General features: G+C 40.7%; 1 protein-coding gene across 1 annotated transcript; it reads right to left on the reverse strand.

The window, feature by feature from the left end:
• Positions 1-2,314: 2,314 nt before the first annotated feature.
• LOC308570747 (vomeronasal type-2 receptor 26-like) lies at positions 2,315-21,248 on the reverse strand (the record flags this gene model as incomplete). The annotated part of the gene is made up of 7 exons (XM_081165663.1): positions 2,315-3,216; positions 3,724-3,850; positions 4,745-4,972; positions 6,999-7,277; positions 18,772-18,999; positions 19,605-20,492; positions 20,946-21,248. The coding sequence occupies 7 exons, from the start codon at positions 21,246-21,248 to the stop codon at positions 2,315-2,317; spliced, it is 2,955 nt and encodes a 984-aa protein (XP_081021789.1).
• Between the last annotated feature and the right edge of the window lie 624 nt (positions 21,249-21,872).

Here is a 21,872-nt window from a genome sequence, read left to right on the forward strand (position 1 = left end):
AATGTGATTAAAATGACAAAGCCCTGCCTGCCTCTCAGTTGTTATTAGTTTTACTTGCCTGTGGATTTACTAGACTACTTATATCCATTTCATTCCCAGTTCTTGAATTTCCTTCCCCATCTGCCTTCTCAGAAATCACTGGAGCTTTGAGCATGTGAATAAATTATAGTGATCTAGATAATTACAGGGGAGATAATAACTTCTGAAATGTCAGAACTGCTGGAGCACACCTGTGAGTGACCTCTGTTCAAAGCTGGGGGCACTGTTATACAGTGGTTCCGCTCCTTCCTCCTGGGCCGTGTTCAGAAAGTGGGGTGGGGGGTGAGTATTCAGACCCCTGGGCTCTCTCTCTCAGAAAGTGGGGCTAGCTTTGAAGGTGACCCGGAAACTACAACTAATCCAGAATGCAGCAGCTAGACTGGTGACTGGGAGCGGCCGCCAAGACCATATAACACCGGTCTTGAAAGACCTACATTGGCTCCCAGTATGTTTCCGAGCACAATTCAAAGTGTTGGTGCTGACCTTTAAACCCTAAACGGCCTCGGTCCAGTATACCTGAAGGAGCGTCTCCACCTCCATCGTTCTGCCCAGACACTGAGGTCCAGCGCTGAGGGCCTTCTGGCGGTTCCCTCGCTGCGAGAAGCCAAGTTACAGGGAACCAGGCAGAGGGCCTTCTCGGTAGTGGCACCCGCCCTGTGGAACGCCATCCCACCAGATGTCAAAGAGAAAAATAACTACCAAACTTTTAGAAGACATCTGATCCCTCTTTAGGGAAGCTTTTAATGTTTAATAGGTTATTGTATTTTAGTGTTTTGTTGGAAGCCGCCCAGAGTGGCTGGGGAAACCCAGCCAGATGGGCGGGGTATAAATAAATTATTATTATTATTATTATTATTATTATTATTATTATTATTATTATTATTATTATTATTACCATCAAATGCTGAGGTCTTGTGCTGTGCTGCAGCCCTGTTTAGCAACAGCTGCTTGGTGATGGGTTCTGATATTGATTGATTTATTTTATTCATTTATTGAATGTATGTACTGCCCTATACACAGGGGTCTCAGGGCGGTTCACAGGATAAAATCAAAACATAAAACCACAAAATACATAATAAAAATAAAAACAGCACCCAAATAACCCCCCCCCCAAAAGCCCCCACATTTTAAAAGGGCATACGATGTAAATCAGATCAACCAAAGGCCTGGTTAAAAAGTAATGTTTTCCCCTGGTGCCTAAAGGAGTACAATGACCAGGTGAACTTCCCTGGGGAAAGCATTCCACAGATGGGGAGCAATTGCAGGGAAAGCCAGTTCTTGTCTTGCCACCTTTTGGACCTCTCAAGGAGGAAGCACATGGAGGAGGGCCTCAGAAGTTGATCTCAGTGTTCAGATACAGAGACATGACTGCTTTTAGTATTTATATGTGAGGACAGGATCAGGTGAATTCATTTTGATGGGGAATGACAGGTTCTGATTGTCTGGGGATTCTGGTCAATGAAGAAAGGGGAGTTAATCAGCAGTTAGGAGAAATAAGATCACTCAGGAAAGTTGGTTAATGATGGCAGTCTGAGGCAAATGCCCCAAGGCTGGAGTGAAAATTGGTAGCTAAGGCTTGAATATTCATATAGCCTTCCTTTGTGATAATTGGAAAGCCAATGTGATGTAGTGGTTAAAGTGTTGAACTAAGGCCTGGGAGCCCATGGTTCAAATCTCCACTCAGCCATGAAACTCACTGGCTGACCTTGGACCAGTCACAGCCTCTCAGTCTCACAGAGTTCCTGTGGGAATTAAATGGGGGAGGGGGGACTATGGACGCCACCTTGAGCTCCTTGGAGACAAATATGAGATGAATTGTTTATTTGAAACATACATGTAAATATCCAAAACCAATATATTCAATAGAATAACCAGAAATCAATAGTTATAATATAGTTAAATATTTATTTTGAGCATATGGAATTATCCTACTGTCTCCACTATAACATCAGCTGGAAGTTTCTGAAAACTTGACCTGCTCCTTTATTTTATTTCTACTGAACCTCTCAGCCTCTTCCTAAATCAGAAGGACAGTGGAATTTTGTTCAGGCAGGTTCCTATTTCCTATGTATATGTCATTCATACTTTATGGTGAACTTTTCTCCCACCACCTCTAAGAAAAAACTCTAAAGTAAAATACAATCATTTCACCAAAAAATATGAAACCAAAATGCCTGAAATTATTTCATTCCTTCAAATGGTTTATTTCATTTCCATCTTTTGTACCTATGTAGAATATCAATAACATAATTGAAACCACAAATTCTCCTGTTAATTAATTTTTTCTTTGTATTAGATGCTCCCTGGTGTTCAGCTTGGGCCTCAACACGATAATGTAGCATTTTGGGGGAAATATACAGCCCAGTATCCCAGCACTGGAAGCCAAGATGGAGAAGATCTCCACAGCCACCATGTATTTTCCTCTGGTGCTCAGGTAAGTTGGAATAAAGGAGAGCCAAACACTACAAAAGACCAACATGCTGAAGGTGATGAACTTGGCTTCATTAAAAGTGTCTGGTAACTTCCGGGCTAAGAAGGCAACAGTGAAACTGATAACGGCCAGGAAGCCCAAATAGCCCAAGACACAGTAGAACATGGTGACTGATCCTTCATTACATAGTAGTATAATTTGCTCAGTCATTGAGTGCATGTCCAAATCTGGGAATGGGGGAGAGGTTGCCAGCCAGAGAACGCAGATCCATACTTGAACAATGGAGCAGGAAAGGACAATGGAATAAGCCAGTCTCTTTCCCATCCAATTCCTCATCCTGGATCCTGGTTTAGTTGCCATGAATGCTAAAACAACAGAGATGGTTTTGGCCAAGATGCTAGAGAGGGCCACAGTGAAGATGATGCCAAAAGTGGTTTGTCGAAGAAGACAGGTCACCTTATTAGGTTTTCCAATGAATAACAAAGAACAGAGGAAACACAAAAGGAGGGAGATGAGGAGAATGTAGGTGAGGCTTCTGTTGTTGGCTTTGACTATGGCAGTGTCCCGGTGTTTAATGAAGATGCCCAGCACCAGAGCTGTGACCAGAGAGAAGAAAAGTGCAGATGCAATTAAAGCTATGCCCAAAGTGTCTTCAAAAGCTAGGAAGTTTGGTGTCTTAGGAGTACATTCATCCTTCCCTTTGTTTGGATATTGATCTTCCGGGCAACTGGCACAATTTTCCATCTCTGAAAAGGCAAATAATGAATGAGAATTTGAAATCAACCAATATTGTTCCTAATTGTTGCCTTATTACATTTGCACCCAAACTAATATATTCAATAAAAAGGTAAATGTAAAGGACCCCTGACCTTGAAGTCCAGTCGCAAATGACTCTGGGGTTACGGTATTCATCTCGCTTTCCTGGCCGAGGGAGCCAGCATTTGTCCACAAACAGTTTTTCTGGGTCATGTGGCCAGCATGACTAAGCCGCTTCTGGCGAAACTAGAGCAGTGCACAGAAATGCTGTTTACCTCCCCGCCGGAGCAGTACCTATTTATCTACTTGCACTGGCGTGCTTTCGAACTGATTAATAGAAACTATCTATTAAAAGTATTTCTATGTGAAAATTGAGAATAATGCATAACACCACAATTTAAGAAACCCCACAAAGCTGATTATAACCAATTTGCAAAAGCACTTCTCAGATTTTACTTCAGTAATAGTTTGGTATATCATAACATAGCATATGCTACCCTTCACATCTGATACCATCCCATCTGGACAGGGAGCACAATCATAGCAGCAAAACTTCTTCCCTTCCTTCTTTTTCTTCCTGTAACCAGGATGGCAGATATCATTACAAACTGAAAGGGGTGGCACCTATTCAAAGACACAGGAATAGTTGAATGTTAGTATTTAGTAAAAAAATAATCACAAAAAACAGATTATCTGTTAGCAATGGTAACAGATAACTCCTGTTAACTTTCTGTTACAATGTTGAAAAAAGGGTGGGGTTTTTTTTTGAAGGGGCAGCTTTTTGGTCATAAGAGCACCCTATCAGGTAGGGGTGCCAATTTGAATAAAATATTGTGGGGACCCTGGTAAGCACTGCCTTGCATAATCAATCACATGATGCACACTATTTGATTGGGAATGCCCTTCGACTTTGGGGTTGGCTAGGAGTTGGCTGCTATGCTATCAGGCAATGCTGTCTTTTGATGGCTTACAAACATATAACAAATAAAAAAAAATTAAATAACATAATACCATACAAAACACAAAGTGCAACCAGTGAATCACAATTACAATATTATCATTGCCATTGTTGTTGAAATACTAGCAGCGTCTTTGAATTTATTTTAATTAACAGCCAGCTGTAACACAGGGGTCTCCAAACCATTATGCAGGCCAGCAGTGAAAGTTCAAGTGGATGTCTCAAGGGAGAGAGTTCCATAATTTAGGAGTCACCACTAAAAAAATATAATTTCCTTAGTGGATATATGGATGTAACTAATTTTAAGGGTCTACAGGACCCACTGATGAAACCAGTCCTTCAAATGGTGGCTTGTCTCAAATCAAATGTTCACCCTCCACATAGTAAACCTTTAAAAAGCAATTTCTGTAAGCTGCCCACACAATATGATATTCAAAATAAATTCAAACACAAATGTGCATTATACGAAGGAATTATTTTGATTATTTCTATTGCCCACCCATTTTGTAGAATGACCATGAATGTGGAACATATGGGAGACAATGGGGTTATTTTCCCACCTGAGTCAAGTCTTTGTGCCATTCAATTTTGTCCTCTTTGATAGTGAATTCTTTGCCAAGAGGAGCCTGAGGATTCAAACTCCCCACTTTCATCCTAAAATATGATCTATTTGGGAAAGTCACCAAGTTTGTAATATCAAATCCAGCAGCTAATTCTCCATGTTCACTAAATTTAATTTCATCCCCAACGCTGTTATTGAATGATATCCCCTGGAGGAATGAGTACAGCTAGCAGGAAAGAGAAAGAAGTCTAAAATATGTTGTCATGCTCTCATTAAAATGGTTGTAATGGCTTTATGAGATAGATTTTACTTCTTTTCTTCAGTCAAAGAACATTTGCAATTCACAATGCAGGTATCTGGCCTTCAGTGGCAGAGATTCCATGGGAACTTGTGAATCAGTGAAAATTCAACAATTGAAAGTGCTGCAAAGAACTTCAAAATTGTCCTCTATGGGAGGAATAAGGTTATAATCATTATGGTTGTATGAGATCAGCCTCTGGCAAGGAAGAGAGAAATTTGAGAAGATGAGCAAGAAAAGAACTAGGTGCTTGTGATCTTTAAAGATTTGGTGGTCAATCACATAATAGATAAGGCATTTCTCACCCTTGTTCTTTATGATATGATAATTGAATTTTGTCATTGAGGAAGCATTACCTGCCATGGTTCCATGGTCTGAGAAAACCATCTGCCTCCATCCTCCATTCTTCTGTGGCTGGCTCTAGCTGAGTACATGGTAAGTAAGGCATGTGCCAAAGCATAGACAGCATTATAGATATTGTAGCTGTGGCCAGTCATGCTCATTTCAAAAAGAGGTGCAGGAAGATTAGCTAACGTCTCCTCTCCGGTACACGTCTTATCAAAAAATGTAGACTTAGTGGAGGTTGAAATCGAACAACTAAATATATTTTCCCATAAATCCTTAATGAAACCATCTTCTGTTGCCCAAGTAGGATTTACAATCTTAATAAATTCTTGGAAGTCTTGAATCTCTTTTGAGTGAATTGTGAAGGAGATAGCGCCATGAAACATTTGTATATCATTGTCAATAATCTTTTGAATAGAATATAGTGTGAAATCAATTTGGGCTGTTGTTATCCATACTTTTACTGTGAAGAACCTCTTCTTATATTGAGGAAACATCATATGAATTAGCTTGGCTGCCAATATAAACTTTCCAAGCCATTTAATAGATGCGCTTTCTCCATATATAACAACTGCATTGGCATTGCTCTGCATAAACATTGGCAATGTATTATGTTTGTTTTTTATCATTTCAAGTATGTTACTGGAAACCTGCTCATATTTTTGAACTCTTTCTGTGAATGCTGAACAGATCCCATTTTTGGAAAGCATTGACTCCAGTGTCTGCAAGAAATATTCTCCACCTTCATCATCTTCTACGATAAGCCCAACCCATTTCCATTTGAAGTGCAGGAGTAACTTGATAATTCCCTCATACTGAAGGGCTTCATTGGGAACCATATGGTAAAAGGAAGGGAATTTTTTTTTATTATTCACATGTGGTTCAAGTGACCCATAGGAAATCTGGGTGGATGGAGAGAAATCCAGACATTTTAGAGTGGAAGGAGGAGTTCAGAATCATTCTATTTATTTGTTGCCCTTTTCTTATAGTGCAATCCTATAAATTCCCAACATGCCGTTTTTAGAAGAATCACCATCCTTTGAAAAACACACACACACTCACAGTCTTGGTCAAGTTGTACTCTAGATATTTACTCTTTTCACATTTGGAGCAATTCTCCATTACAAGTACTAAATACACAGTCTTTGCAACCATGGTGCAGAGGGAAGGCAGCAGGGCTCTCGTCTTCTGCACCTGAGAAGACTCTGGGGACTGCCAGAAGTTTGTAGATAGTGATGATGATGAAGAGATTTTGTTTAATATTCCTTTTACTGACAATGTGAAACTAAAAGGGGTAACTGTGATGGGAGAGGATGACAACACACACCCATAGGAAATGAGTATATTTAAGAACATTCCTCACATGTCTTTTGGTGATACTGCCAAAGAACCAGATTAGTCTTTGCAACCATGCCACTCATTCACATCTTTGGATACCACATTATACCCTCCCAAGCAATTCCACATGTTTCAGATGCTTTTCATTTAACCCTATGGAACCACATCATTCTTATGAATCATCAACGGTCTGCTGGAAAGAGGAAGCGAGTGAATTAGGCAATGGGGCACTTTAAGGGAAATTCTCACTGCCCACAATCTACAATCCTACCTGTGGAATCTTGTAAAGACCTAAGATGTCTGCCATGGATGTGGAAGTATCAGAACTCAGTCCCCCGATGACTCCTATTACATTTTTCTGAATCCCACATTTGTAGTTTGGTATAAAGTGATATGATTTAAAGAGCAGGTCCAGGGTGGTCCGATAAGTCATCCTTGAATCAGAGTAGCTGTCATAGATGTGGAACCCAAGAGTGACATTGGGCAACATCTTGGGATTCTCGTTGATCTCATCAACAGCAAACACCAAGGCCAGGATGTGCTGGTAGAACTTGGTCAAAACACTGCAAATAAAGTGATGAGCTATTTCAGGAGTGTACAAAAATATTCTATCACAGTTTTCATCTACTCAAGATCTAAGAAATTCAACTGCTTGACTATAGGGACTGGGTACAAATGCAAAGCTCATCTTTAGCTTAGTCTGTTGGATAGAAAGACTTGTGTGGCTACCTTTTGCTGAAATATGTTTTTTGTACATCACAAGCAAAGGCATGTTTGCATTAGTCTGCAGCCCAAATCAGAGCTATACTCCCTTGAAATGTATAGACAGAATTGACATCCATAAAGAATTTGCGGGGGTGGGACGGAATTTGTTGATTTTTACTTTCTTCATCCCCAATATTTTTTCTGTTTTGTTCTTTATCACTCTGCAGTTTTAACCAAAACACAGTCTGTATTATAGGAATGTGCTACACATTTTTGAATTTAGCCTCTTTCTAAGTGTTCCTGAACCTGGAAAGACTTCATCTGGTGAAAGATGGCATTCAAATGCATTAGTGGAAGTTAATACTGAAGCAATGTTGGATATAGTCACACTGACACAGAGTTTAGGTAGGAAAGATCCTCATTCTGAGGAACTAAGGTGGAGAAAGCAACTAGCCAGGCTTTCTCTTGCATCTCAGGAGAAGACACATGGAAGATGACAAGCCAAGCATGAAGAAGAAGGACATCAGCAACCCTAAGCATATCAGTCTAGCGCCCAAAGGAAATTCAGCACAGGTTACAGGACAGTCTAGGAAGCTTCTAGATTCCTCTCTGTATCTACTCTTTCCCATGCAGACATATCAACCTTCAGTGCAGGTTGATTTATATCCCAACACTTTCAGCATCATCTATTCTTCATGCTCCATAAAATCTCTGTGAATCATTTAGCATCTAGGATTTTGAAATCTAGGGATAAATGAACATAAAAGGAACAGGAGAAAAAATACTATGTCCATCAATCTCAGTATTATCTGACTAGTGGCAACTCTCTGCATGCAAATGTATATCTGAATGTGAGGATAAGTAGGTGCAGTAAAAAGCTACACCATGCACAGGAAAGACTCTGTGTCTATGTATAATAATAATAATAATAATAATAATAATAATAATAATGGAACACAAAAGCTTGCTCTTTCCACATTCCCAGCTGCCAATTTAGATACCTTCTAAATTTACAGATGTTTGGGTATTTAATTTTATTTCCAGTAGTTAATGTCCACCCACCCACCTATTTGTTCCTTCATATTTGCTTAAAAATTCTGTTTATATTTCCTCAAAGCAATTTTCAGACAATTTTACAAAGAGAAATAATCACTAAATGTAAATGTAGGTTCCATTTCCTTACTATGGAATGTTAATGAAGTCTTGAGAAGGATGCTTGTTGAACAAAACTTTGGTGAAAACATAATGGATATGAGATACCACCCCACCGATAAGGAGATCGCCTGGCTGATACCACTCATGTGGAATATGTACAGGATTATTTATGTTGCACTTAACAGTATGCACTTCATGCAACATGTTTAAGAGCAGCAAATACAGAAATAACACAAACATCCTGATTGCCACTTCCCTTCCACACATGGCAATCCTCTATTTCTCAGTTTACAACATCAACTAGTCGGCCATTTCTAGAACAGAATGCCGGAGTAGATGCTGGGCTTTTGACCTGGTCCATCAGGGCTGTTCTTACATCATGAACATATTATTAACATCAGCCTGATTTGAATAAGATGACTTGGGTGGCATCTGACTCTGCCATCACATTCTCAAAGGGCCATCCTTCCATCTTATCCATAACAGTGTTTCATAAGGAAGCCCTGAATGCTAATTTGGAAATGCTGATTTGAAGTTTGACCTATCTTGTAGAAAGATGGAAACAGACCAAGATGACAGAGCTCTACCTCTCTCTTGTCCCTAATCTTATCTCACCGTGAAGCACAGGTACTTGTAATGATTTCAGAAGGGCTTGTTGTTTTTCTGTGGCCTTCTAGGAATCCATTGGAGCTTTGCCCAGATGAATTGATTATGTTGATTTTGATAATTACAAGAGGGACAATCGCTTCTGCAGTGTATTCATGACAAATCATCAGTTACTGAACTAGTGAAGCAAATATTCTTGTCCAAGCATAGATCCCCAGAGTCCATAGGTATTTCAGAATACTTCTGAAATCTAGATCAATCCTTTATGGTATATCCACTGCTAAAATATACCAGTTTAGTGGGCAACCAACGTCTGTTTTAAAATGTCTAAGAAAGGCAGTATTAGGGGCAGTCTGTTACATCTTCAAACACCCCTATTCCTCTGTCTGAATTAAAATCAATCCAGTGTTCTGCACTAGTCATTCAACCTTGGGGGGGGGGGGAATGAGGGGAATAATCATGTGCATGATAGTAAGGGTGTAGGATGAAAATACTTAACATTTTTATTGTGTTAGGTTTACAGAAAATAATAGAAACATTTTAAAGTCAGGTGGTGTTGTTTTTAAGTAAGCAAAATAAACATCAACCAATTCTTAGATTGTAAAACATACAAATAACTTGTCTATGTGTTCTTTTGCTGAGGCAAGTCCTACTCCCAGCTCTTTCCTAAGGAAGATGAGGGTGAATCATTTAGATAAATTAACTGTTAATTGTAAAGGGGGCTCAGAGATCTAACTTACACAATCCATATGTGACTATCCTCTATTTTATCTGTCCTTGTAACAAAGATTTCTATAACATTAGGTTGTAGTTTTTGTACTTTTAGTGTCTGTTGATGTTTTGGATGATGACACGGCCATTGGTTGGCACATTAAAAGTTTTATTGATTGATTGAACTTAAGGACCCTCCATTTACTTATATAGTTGCCACATAACTGAGATATTTGGGGAAGCCCACAGTCAGTTATCATCCATGGCCAAGATAAGGAGCTGATATCATGCAGGAGACATGCATTGGATATTGTGGGCTAATTATATAGAACTTTTTCCTAGCTGAGATCAGACAGCCCCACTCCCTCTTGAAAAAGCAGAGCCCAGTGATAAACCTTTTAATTTCAATAAGCATTTAAGGTCGGGGCTGCTGATTCTTCTAGACCTGTCAGCAGCCTTTGACATGGTCGATCACGAACTCCTGGACCACCGCCTTGCCGACGTGGGGATCCAGGGCACAGTCCTTCAATGGCTGCGCTCGTTTCTCTCTGGTTGGGGACAGAGGGTGGCGCTTGGGGGGGAATTGTCATCGCGCCACTCCTTGGTGTGTGGAGTGCCTCAGGGTGCGATACTCTCCCCGATGCTTTTTAACATCTTTATGCGCCCCCTCGCCCAGCTTGTCCGGAGTTTTGGGCTGGGTTGCCATCAGTATGCCGATGACACCCAACTCTATCTGTTGATGGATGGCCATCCTGACTCGGCCCCAGACACACTGACCAGATGTTTGGAAGCTGTGGCTGGATGGTTACGTGGGAGCCGGTTGAAGTTAAATCCTTCAAAGACAGAGGTCCTCTGGCTGGGACGGGACGATATGGGATTGAGGGGGCAACTCCCATCTCTTGCGGGAGTGCAATTAGTGTCAGCACCGTCCGTTAAGAGTTTGGGTGTAATCTTCGATACCTCCCTCTCTATGGAGGCGCAGATTACAGCTATAACAAAGGCGGCATTTTTTCATCTCCGCCAAGCTAAGCAGTTGGCCCCTTATCTCTCTTGCCCTGACCTAGCCACTGTGATCCATGCGACGGTCACCTCCAGACTGGATTATTGTAACTCGCTCTACGTGGGGCTGCCCTTGAGACTGACCCAGAAACTTCAGCGGGTGCAGAATGCCGCGGCGAGACTCCTTATGGGGTCTTCGCTGCGAGATCACATTCATCCGGTACTATACCAGCTTCACTGGCTCCTGGTGGAGTACAAGATCAGGTTTAAGGTGCTGGTTTTAACCTTTAAAGCCCTATATGGCCTAGGACCCTCGTACCTACGGGACCGCCTCTCCTGGTATGCCCCACAGAGGAACCTACGGTCTGCAAATAAAAACATCCTGAAGGTCCTAGGCCTCAGAGAGGTTAGGCTGGCCTCAACTAGAGCCAGGGCTTTCTCGGCTGCGGCTCCAATCTGGTGGAACGCTCTGTCACAAGAGACTAGGGCCCTGCGGGATCTGACATCTTTCCGCAGGGCCTGCAAGACAGAGTTGTTCCACCAGGCCTTTGGTCAGTGCCCAGCCTGACTCCCTCCTCTGGCATCCTGCACAGAATTTTGCTTAACGGTTGCCATTAATTTGATTTTAATTAATTTTTATAATGAAATGTTTTTAGAATGTTGGATTATTTGATTGTTTGATTATTTGATTGTTGTTAGCCACCCTGAGCCCGGCTTCGGCTGGGGAGGGCGGGATATAAATAAAATTTATTATTATTATTATTAAACTATACAGTTAAGTGGCATATAAAGGTAAAGGTACCCCTGCCCGTACGGGCCAGTCTTGCCAGACTCTAGGGTTGTGCGCTCATCTCACTCTATAGACCGGGAGCCAGCACTGTCCGCAGACACTTCCGGGTCACGTGGCCAGCATGACAAGCTGCATCTGGCGAGCCAGCGCAGCACACGGAACGCCGTTTAACTTCCCGCTGGTAAGCGGTCCCTATTTATCTACTTGCACCCGGGGGTGTTTTCGAACTGCTAGGTTGGCAGGTGCTGGGACCGAACGACGGGAGCGCACCCCGCCGCGAGGATTCGAACCGCCGACCATGTGATCGGCAAGTCCTAGGCGCTGAGGTTTTACCCACGCATATATATTGTGTAAATGAAATACACAAACAATACCCTCTAAAATGGATGGGAAGGGTTGCTCTGAGTTGGTTTTTTATTGCCTTCAAATATCTATGTAAAAATCTCACACCCATGTACCCTGTAGAATAAGAAGAAACCAATAGTCAAATCTTTATTCCATGCATAAGAAATGATGCACAAGCATCCACTGTAATATCAACATTAACTATCTGAAAAACTCCATCTACCACCTTTACTTAAATGCTTTAGGTCTACTCCATCAATCAGTGTCTCGCTCATTTAGAAGGGTAGTAGGGTTATTTGGTTCCTATTTCTTACTTAAATTTAAATATCCTTTGTTGAACTTTACTCATGTGAACTTTTTTCTCATAGGCTCTACAGACTATAAATCAACCCTAAGCCTCCAAAGCAACAACATAACTGAAATAGTTTAATACTCCCAATTCATATATACTTCTTTTATGATCCTATATAGATAATAAAAATATTGTTGAAAATACAAACTCATCAATTGATTTACTACTTTCTTCGTATTAGCTGTTCCCTGTTGTTGAGCTCAGGCTTCACCAAAATTATGTAACATTTTGGGGAAAAGATGCAGCCCAGTAAACCAGCACTGGAAGCCAAGATGGAGAAAATCTCCACTGTCACCATGTATTTTCCTCTGGTGCTTAGGTAAGTTGGAACAAAGGAGAGCCAAACACTGCAAAAGACCAGCATGCTGAAGGTGATAAACTTAGCTTCATTGAAACTGTCAGGCAATTTTCTGGCTAGGAAGGCCACAATGAAGCTGACAATGGCCAGGAAGCCCATGTAGCCCAGCACAGAATAGAACATGGTGATGGATCCTTCATTACATAACAGTATAATTTGTTCAGTCATTGAGTGCATGTCGAAATCTGGGAATGGGGGAGAGGTTGCCAGCCAGAGAATGCAGTTCCCTACTTGAACAATGGAGCAGGAAAGGACAATGGAATAAGTCAGTCTCTTCCCCATCCAATTCCTCATCCTGGATCCTGGTTTGGTAGCCATAAATGCCAAAACGACAGAAATGGTTTTGGCCAAGATGCTAGAGAGGGCCACAGAGAAGATGGTGCCAAAACTTGTTTGTCGGAGAAGGCAAGTTGCCTCATTGGGCATTCCAATGAACAGCAAAGAGCAGAGGAAACACAAGAGGAGGGAGGTGAGGAGAATGTAGGTTAGACTTCTGTTGTTGGCTTTGACTATGGCAGTGTCCCGGTGCTTGATGAAGATGCCCAACACCAGAGCTGTGACCAGAGACAATAGAAGTGCAGAGGAAGTTGAAACAATAGCCAAAGTGTCATCAAAGGCTAGGAAATTTGAGATCTTAGGGATGCAGTGATTGTGGTCCTTGTTTGAATGCTTATCTTCTGGGCAATGGATGCAAGTTTCTGAAAAAGGTTGCAATGTATGACAATTTAAAACCAAGGTTTATTCTAATGATTCATTTTCACCCAGTCCTACAAACATACCAGAAATATGATGCATACAAATTCTTTCATTTACACTTCATTTTAAAAGCAAAGATATGAAAATAACTGCATATCTGCTTAATAAAGCATGTCCTGTTTCCCCATCATATCACAGCAGGTGGCAGAACTATTTGATCAGTCCAGCCTATGTGGAGGGAATGAAAAGAAGGACCAGCCAGGTGCAGTACAAAACAGGAGTAGATGGTGAAGAATAGAGTGGCTTACAAGCATGTCCCTTTCGTCCTGATCTTTCTTTCATTGTTAGCTCAGTACCTGCCTACCCAGCCCACAGTATGAGCTGGTCTGATGGCTTTTTATTGAGGACAGGGTAAGATGTATTACTCCAATATTTGCTTGACAGCTTGAGAGTTCTTTCCTACCTGATTCATACCAACTGGGAGCCAAGGATTGCTACTGCATCTACGATACGATACGATATCTTTATTGTCATTGTCCCTTGTGGAACAATGAAATTGAAAACTACATAAAACTACATAAAAACTACATAAAACTACCACAAAACTACATAAAACTACATAAAACTACATAAAAACTACATAAAACATTCAAAAACGCCTAAAAACTCTAAAACCCCATTTTAAAACACACTATACTACAGAAACCCCTTATGCTACATTTAGAACCAGAATTGCATTAGCGTAGAAACTGTTTTTCAGGCGGCTAGTCCTAGCCTTTATAACCCTATACCTTCTTCCAGAAGGCAGAAGCTGAAAGAGATCATTTCCGGGGTGCGTACTATCATGTGCTATCTCTGCCGCTTTCTTATGGCACCTGGCAGCATAGATTTGATCTAAGGCGGGAAGAGTGCACCCAATAATTCTCTCTGCAGTCTTTACAACCCTGGATAGCATTGTTTTTTCCCTGGCCATGCAGCTCCCAAACCACACACACAGACCATACGTTAGTACGCTCTCTACAGTGCAATGGTAGAATGCCATCAACAGGTCCTTTGAGAGATTGTTTTTCCGGAGGATTCTCAGAAAATATAACCTCTGCTGTGCTCTCTTCACCAGGTCTTTGCTGTTCTCTCCCCAAGTTAAGTCGTCTCTCAACTCCATTCCCAGAAATCGAAACACTGAGACCTGTTCCACGTACTTCCCCTCAATAATAAGTGGCTGAATATTCAATTTACATTTCCTAAAGTCCACAATGATCTCTTTTGTTTTCTTTAAGTTAAGCAGTAAGTTGTTTTTCCTGCACCACTCCCCCAACTGCTCAACTTCCTTCCTATAGGCCGTCTCCCCCCTCCAGCCGTAATTAAACCAACCACCGTTGTATCATCTGTGAACTTAATGATCTTATTAATGGGGTATTTGGGGGCACAGTCAGCTGTATAGAGCGTGTATAAAAGCGGGCTCAACACACACCACTGAGGCGTCCCCGTATTCGTGATGAGATCCGCAGAGACGTGGGAACCCAACCTGACCCTTTGGGAACGGTTTGATAGAAAGTCTAATATCCACCTGCACAAACATGGTGGAAGTCCCAGGTCTAATAATTTGGGCACCAATCCATGTGGAAGAATAGTATTAAATGCAGAACTAAAGTCTACAAATAACAGTCTCGCGTAGTTCCCTTGCTTCTCCAAATGAGTCAGGACAGCATGTAAAGCCATTGCCGCAGCATCCTCTGTGGATCTCTTTGCCTTGTACGCAAACTGGTAAGGGTCAAGTCCCACTGGCAGACAAGATAAGATGCGCTTCCTTACCAAGTTCCTTTAGATAGTTTTGAAAGAAGTTCCATTCATCGGAATGATATAATAATAATAATAATAATAATAATAATAATAATAATAAAAAATAATAATTTATTATTTATACCCCTCCCATCTGGCTGGGTTTCCCCAGCCACTCTGGGCGGCTTCCAACTGAATATTAAAAATAATACAGCATCAGACATTAAAAACTTCTCTAAACAGGGCCGCCTTCAGTTGTCTTTTAAAAGTAAAATAGTTGTTTATTGCCTGCTGGGAGGGCATTCCACAGGGCAGGAGCCACTACCGAGAAGGCCCTCTGCCTGGTTCCCTGTAACCTCACTTCTCGCAGTGAGAGAATTGCCAGGAGGCCCTTTGTGCTGGACCTCAGTGTCCAGGCTGGATAATTGTGGTGGAGAAGCTCCTTCAGGTATACAGGACCGAGGCCGTTTAGGGCTTTAAAGGTCAGCACCAACACTTTGAATTGAGCTCTGCCATTGTGCATGGCCATCCTTTCTAAAGATGTATCTGAAGATGATGGATGATATATGCACATGTGAAATGCTATGCTTTAAAACATATTAGCAGAACAGGTCTTGCTCTTCTTATTTAAAAACATCCATTCTTTCATTGGAATGATCTTAGATCTTGATGCTAAAATGTGTTGCCCATATTTCTAAAGATAGGCTCCTCGTTCATGTTATATATAAATGTGAAATAATTCTTAGTTTTAACACACAACACACACACACAATTACTGACTTGGGAAAGAGCTACTTGGAGTTTGCTGTGATAAAGTGTGTCATTTGGAATATCTTAGCATGGCTTGTCCTACCCTTCTCATTTGAGAACATCCCATCTGGACATGGAGCACAATCATAGCAGCAAAATTTCTTCCCCTCCTTCTTTTTCTTCATATGACCAGGAGGACAGTAAGCATTACACACCGAAAGGGGTGGCACCTTTGCAAAGATATGAGAGAAGCATAAGAGCATAAAAGCCCTGCAGGATCAGACCAGAGGCCAAGCTCGTGCAGCATGCTGTCCTCACATTGACCAACCAGATGGAAATAGGAAGCCTGTAAACAAAAACTGACTACACACTCTCTGAACTTGTGAATTCTATGACTAACTGGGACATAGTCATTCAGGTTATCTAGACATTTTACTTCCTTGTCATGGCTGGGTACATGAATGTTACAATCTATGTGAGAATAATGGAAGTCACCCATTACCACAGTTTCCTTTTTTATGCGTTCTGGATTTTGTTCTCCATCTCAAGTTCACCATAGGCATTTTGCTCAGGGGGAAGATAGGAGATACTAGTATTAAATCACTCTTAGGTCTTAGTATTATCACCCACAACAATTCCATAAGTACACTGCTACTTTGGGGATTTGCTCCTGGAAACTTTGTCCTCTTTGACATACAAAGTGACATCACCTCTGGAATGCCCTTAGTCCCTCATGAAAAGTTTTTATCCAGTTTCTCTCTATTCCACCAGGTTTAAATTATGCACATTATATCCATGCTCTCATCTAAGACAAAGTAATACAGCTTACTCATCTTGACTTAGAGGCTTCTAGCATTACTGTGTGTGTGCGCGCACGCGCGCGTTTGTAATAGTATTGAAAAATATATAGGGATTTCCAGGAGGACATAGCCCGTGTGAAACCTGGGTTGTTTCTGGGGGAGCAGTTGTATCGGGCTGCTCCAGCTCGCTACCTGGCAGATATCCACTACGTGGAATACCGCAGACTATTTACTGCGGCTAGGCTGAATGTTCTTGACTCGGCGGTTCTGAAGGGAAGATATGGAGGAGTCCCATATGACCAGAGATTATGCCACTGTGCATTGGGCGAGGTAGAATCCACAGAGCACATTTTACTGAGCTGTCCCAGCTACAACGATTTAAGACAGTATCTTATAACCCCATACTTACCCCAGCTCAGTTCCCGACAAAGAGGAAAGCAGACAGCATATCTGCTAAATAAGTCTTCTGGGAAAACAACTTTGTCAGTGGCTAAATTTCTTTTCCTGGCACTCAAGTGTCGGAAACGCATAATTGAATGCCTTGATGTGGGTTATCTGTGAGAGGTCTAGTACTGTGGCGCTTCCTTATTTATGTACCCCTATGATGTTATAGTTTATAATTACTGTGTTTTATTTCTGACTATCGGTCGAATAAAGGATATTGATTGATTGATATAGGGATTTCATCCTATAGCACCCTAGTAAATTAGAAGGCTAGTGATACATAATATAAGACAGGCTTCCTCAGCCTCGGCCCTCCAGATGTTTTTGGCCTATAACTCCCATGATCCCTAGCTAGCAGGACCAGTGATCAGGGATGATGGGAATTGTAGTCTCAAAACATCTGGAGGGCCAAGGTTGAGGAAGGCTGATATATCGTTCATAAGTGAAGAAGTGGCACATCCTGTAAGAGGAATAATTTCTGTACTGAGCATCACAGAAACTCAAAAAGGTTAGAAGGTCCATATTTAGTCCATCCAAAGGCAGAACTAGCTTAGGATTTCAAACAAACTAGAGACTTGCCCCAGAGGTTTCTGAAGAAAGCTATGGCAAGCAACATCATCTGTTTTCTGACAACCACTGCTCCATCTTAGTCTGAGATGCCTTCTCTGGATGGTACAGTTTTTATTGTTCTTCCATTATTTATTTATATACTTCTGATAAGCAAAAATGCCTTATTTTTGTTGTCATAGCTTTTTTATTTCTATAGCTTTGGGTATGCCTGAAAGGACCATGCTCTCAAGATGATTTACAGAAATTTAATGGGGGGATCAGTTTCAATATCATGTACAATGAAAGCTCAGCCAACACAATAGTGAACAGCCAACTCTAATTTGTACAATAAGTACAAATTTATATTCAGTGGTACCTCAGGTTAAGTACTTAATTCGTTCTGGAGGTCCGTTCTTAACCTGAAACTGTTCTTAACCTGAAGCACCACTTTAGCTAATGGGGCCTTCTGCTGCTGCCGTGCCGCCAGAGCCCGATTTCTGTTCTTATCCTGAAGCAAAGTTCTTAACCTGAAGCACTATTTCTGGGTTAGCGGAGTGTGTAACCTGAAGCGTATGTAACCTGAAGCGTATGTAACCCGAGGTACCACTGTAATGGGGGAGGGGGGCTCACACAACCAATAACCTGCAGCCTAAAAATGATATCTTAAAAACAGAATGAATTGCAATAAAATAATCTTAATAAAATATCAGTGGGAACAGATGGATATATATAACCTTCTTAAAGGCTGGTATTGACACAGATAGGAGATCCATGTGCTTGAAACCACCTCTGTTTAGTACTTGCTACTCTGAATTTAATGGCAGGCCTAAGACAGTCACAGCTATGGCCATACATTTGAATGGAATGGTATTCCAATGAATTTCAAATTAAATAATGTATTATGCGAAGGAATGTTCTTTTTGTTTTCTTTACACCTCTTGCCCTTCTGTTTCATTGAATGACTAATAATGTTGGCATTTGGAAGACTGCACAGCTATTTCCCACCTGAGCCAGGTCTTTAATCCATTTGATTCTGTCCTCGTTGATGGTGAGCTCTTTTCCAGAAGGAGCCTGTGGATCCAGACTTCCCACTTTGACCCTAGCGTAGGATTGATTTGGGAACGTGACCAAGTTTCTAATATCAAAACCAGATGCCAGTTCTCCATGTTCATTTAATGTAATTTCATCTCCGGCACTGTTGTTGAATGAGATCCTCTGAAGAAATGCATGGAGCTAGAAGGAAAACGGGAAAATAAAAAGTTCTATATAGACTTATTCCCAATAAGACTAATGGAAGGTGTCCAACTTTTGGAAGCAGATGGAAGATGAGAGTGGCAAATTATGGCACAGTGTAAATTCAACAACTGAAGGCTGCCTCGTTAATTTTAACCTTTTAAATGCCTGCTGATAGTGTAAGCAAAGTTACAGGGAACCAGGCAGAGGGCCTTCTCAGTTGTGGCACCCACCCTGCGGAACGCCCTCCTATCAGATGTCAAGGAAATAAACAACTATCTGACTTTTAGAAGACATCTGAAGGCAGCCCTGTTTAGGGAAGTTCTTAATGACTGATGTTTTAATGCATTTTTAATATTTTGTTGGAAGCTGCCCAGAGTAGCTGGGGAAACCCAGCCAGATGGGTGGGGTATAAATTATTATTATTATTATTAAATTAATATCTGTGACAATTAATGTTGATTTAATGCCTTGTTACAAAATACTCCCCTTTCCGATAAATAGAATTACTTAAATTTTATTATTGTTCTAAAGCGGCTAAATTCCAGAACTTGCCCATGGTTACGTGTGACACTGCAGGATTACATGGAAGCAGGAAAAAATACCTGCCAGGCTTCCACATTCTGAGGAGACAGCCTGCTCTTGTACTCCATTGTCCTGTGGTTGACGCTAGCTGAGTACATGCTATGTAAAGCGTGTGCTAGAGCGTAGACAGCATTATAGATACTGTAGCTGTGGCCGGTCATGCTCTTTTCAAAATAAGGTGATGGAATGTTCTCGAGAGCCTCCTCTCCATCACACATTTCATCAATGCCTGGTGACACACTGCTGTTTGAAAGCGTACAACTGAATGCCTGTTCCCAGAAATCTTTGATAAAACCATCTCCATCTTCCCAAGAGGGATTTACGGCCGAAAGAAATTCTTGGAACTTCTGCAGCTCTTTAGAATGAATAGCAAAGGAGATAGCACCATGGAAAATTTGTATATCAGTGCGAAATCGTTTTTGAAATATGTTTAATGTGAAATCAATTTGGGCTGTCGTAATCCATACTTTTGCTGTAGAGACCTCTTTGTATTGAGGAAATATCATCTGAACCATCCTAGCTATCCTCAGAGCTACTCCTAACCACATAATAGCTGCTCTTTCTCCATATATAACAACTGCATTGGCTTTGCTCTTCAGGAAAGGGGGTAATACAACCCTTGTTTCAGATGCCATATCAATGACACTGCCAGAGGAGTGCAGATTGTATTGAACTCTTTCAGCATATGCTGAACATATCTGATTCTTGGAAAACATTAGCTCCATGGCCTTCAAGAATCGTTCTCCACTTTCATTATCTGGAGTGATGAGCCCAACCCATTTCCACCTGAAATGTAGCAATAACTGGACAATTCCTTGATACTGAATGGCTTCATTGGGGACCATGCGATAAAAAGAAGGGAGCTTGAGTTGATAATTCACTTCTGGTTCAAATGAACCATATGAAATCTGAAAAGGAAAAAAGGAAAAGATGATTAATATTCTATGGAATTTTAAATGAGTTTGTTGGAAGAGGGTTAATGTTACTGCTTTGTTTTTATTTTATTTTGTACTTTTATCCTGTATTTTTATCCTATGAACTGCCCTGAGATCCTTGAAGAGTGACATCATCATCATCATTATTATTATTATTATTATTATTATTATTATTATTATTATTATCCACACATACTCTGTCTTGGTATAACTTTCCTTACAATATTTGCATATTTGCCCCATTAACTTACATAAATTCTCATCATTACATGATTTTTAGAATCTCCCCCCCCAAAAAAAAAACCCTTTTGAATACCCAAATTATATCTCATGCAGTCAAGTCCATTTTATACCAAATTCCTAATGGGAAGAGATTTATGGCAGGGATAAAAAGACATTGCCATGGAGCTCATGCTCAGATCCTACCTGTGGAATCTTGTAAAGACCTAAGATGTCTGTCATGCATGAGGAGATATCAGAGCTCAATCCCCCAATGACTCCTATTGCATTTTCCTGAGTGTCACATTTGTAGTTGGGAACAAATTGATGTGATTTGAAGAGCAGGTCCAGAGTACTACGGTAGGCCATTTTTGGATTGGAGTAACTGTCATAGATGTGGAATCCAAGAGTGACATTGGGTAAGATCTTGGGATTCTCATTGACCTCATCAACGGCAAACACCAGGGACAGGATGTGCTGGTAAAACTTTGTCACCACACTGCAAATCATTTGTCACTAGTACACAAAATCATTTTAGCACAATATTTACCCACTCTAAATATGATCGTTTCAACTGCCTGACTATGAGGATAAGGCACAAACAAACAAATTAATAATGACTTGGTGATTTTCTTATTGGAAAACGGAAAAATCTATTCTGGTTACTATTGCCTGCATTGTACGTTTAGACTTTTGCTTCATATAATTATATATATTAGGAATAAGAACTATATTCAAGCCAAATCAGATTGTTAATATCTCACATAGATTGCACAGAGATTTCATTTCCAGTATTAATTATTAAGTGTCTTTGAAACCAATACTTCATGACTAGCTTGCATTCATTATTATTGTAACTCCTGATTAATATATGGAATAAAGAACATATATGAGATAAAGAACCTACGGTATTCAAAAACAGGCTATGGGGGAATGCTAGTATATATATATATTTATGTGGGGCAGTAATAATTTATGGCAATCAGTAATTAAGAAAATATAAATGTCTAAGGAGGAGTTCAGAGACGAGTAAAAGCATGCTGTTTCTGTTGAAAATTCCAGACTATGTGAAGGATTTAGAAGAAAATTGAGAAGAAAGTATTCAAAATTTGCAAATATAATACTTGGTGGATG

Source organism: Podarcis bocagei (genome assembly GCF_964188305.1).
Source record: "Podarcis bocagei genome assembly, chromosome: 13".
NCBI lineage: Eukaryota > Metazoa > Chordata > Lepidosauria > Squamata > Lacertidae > Podarcis > Podarcis bocagei.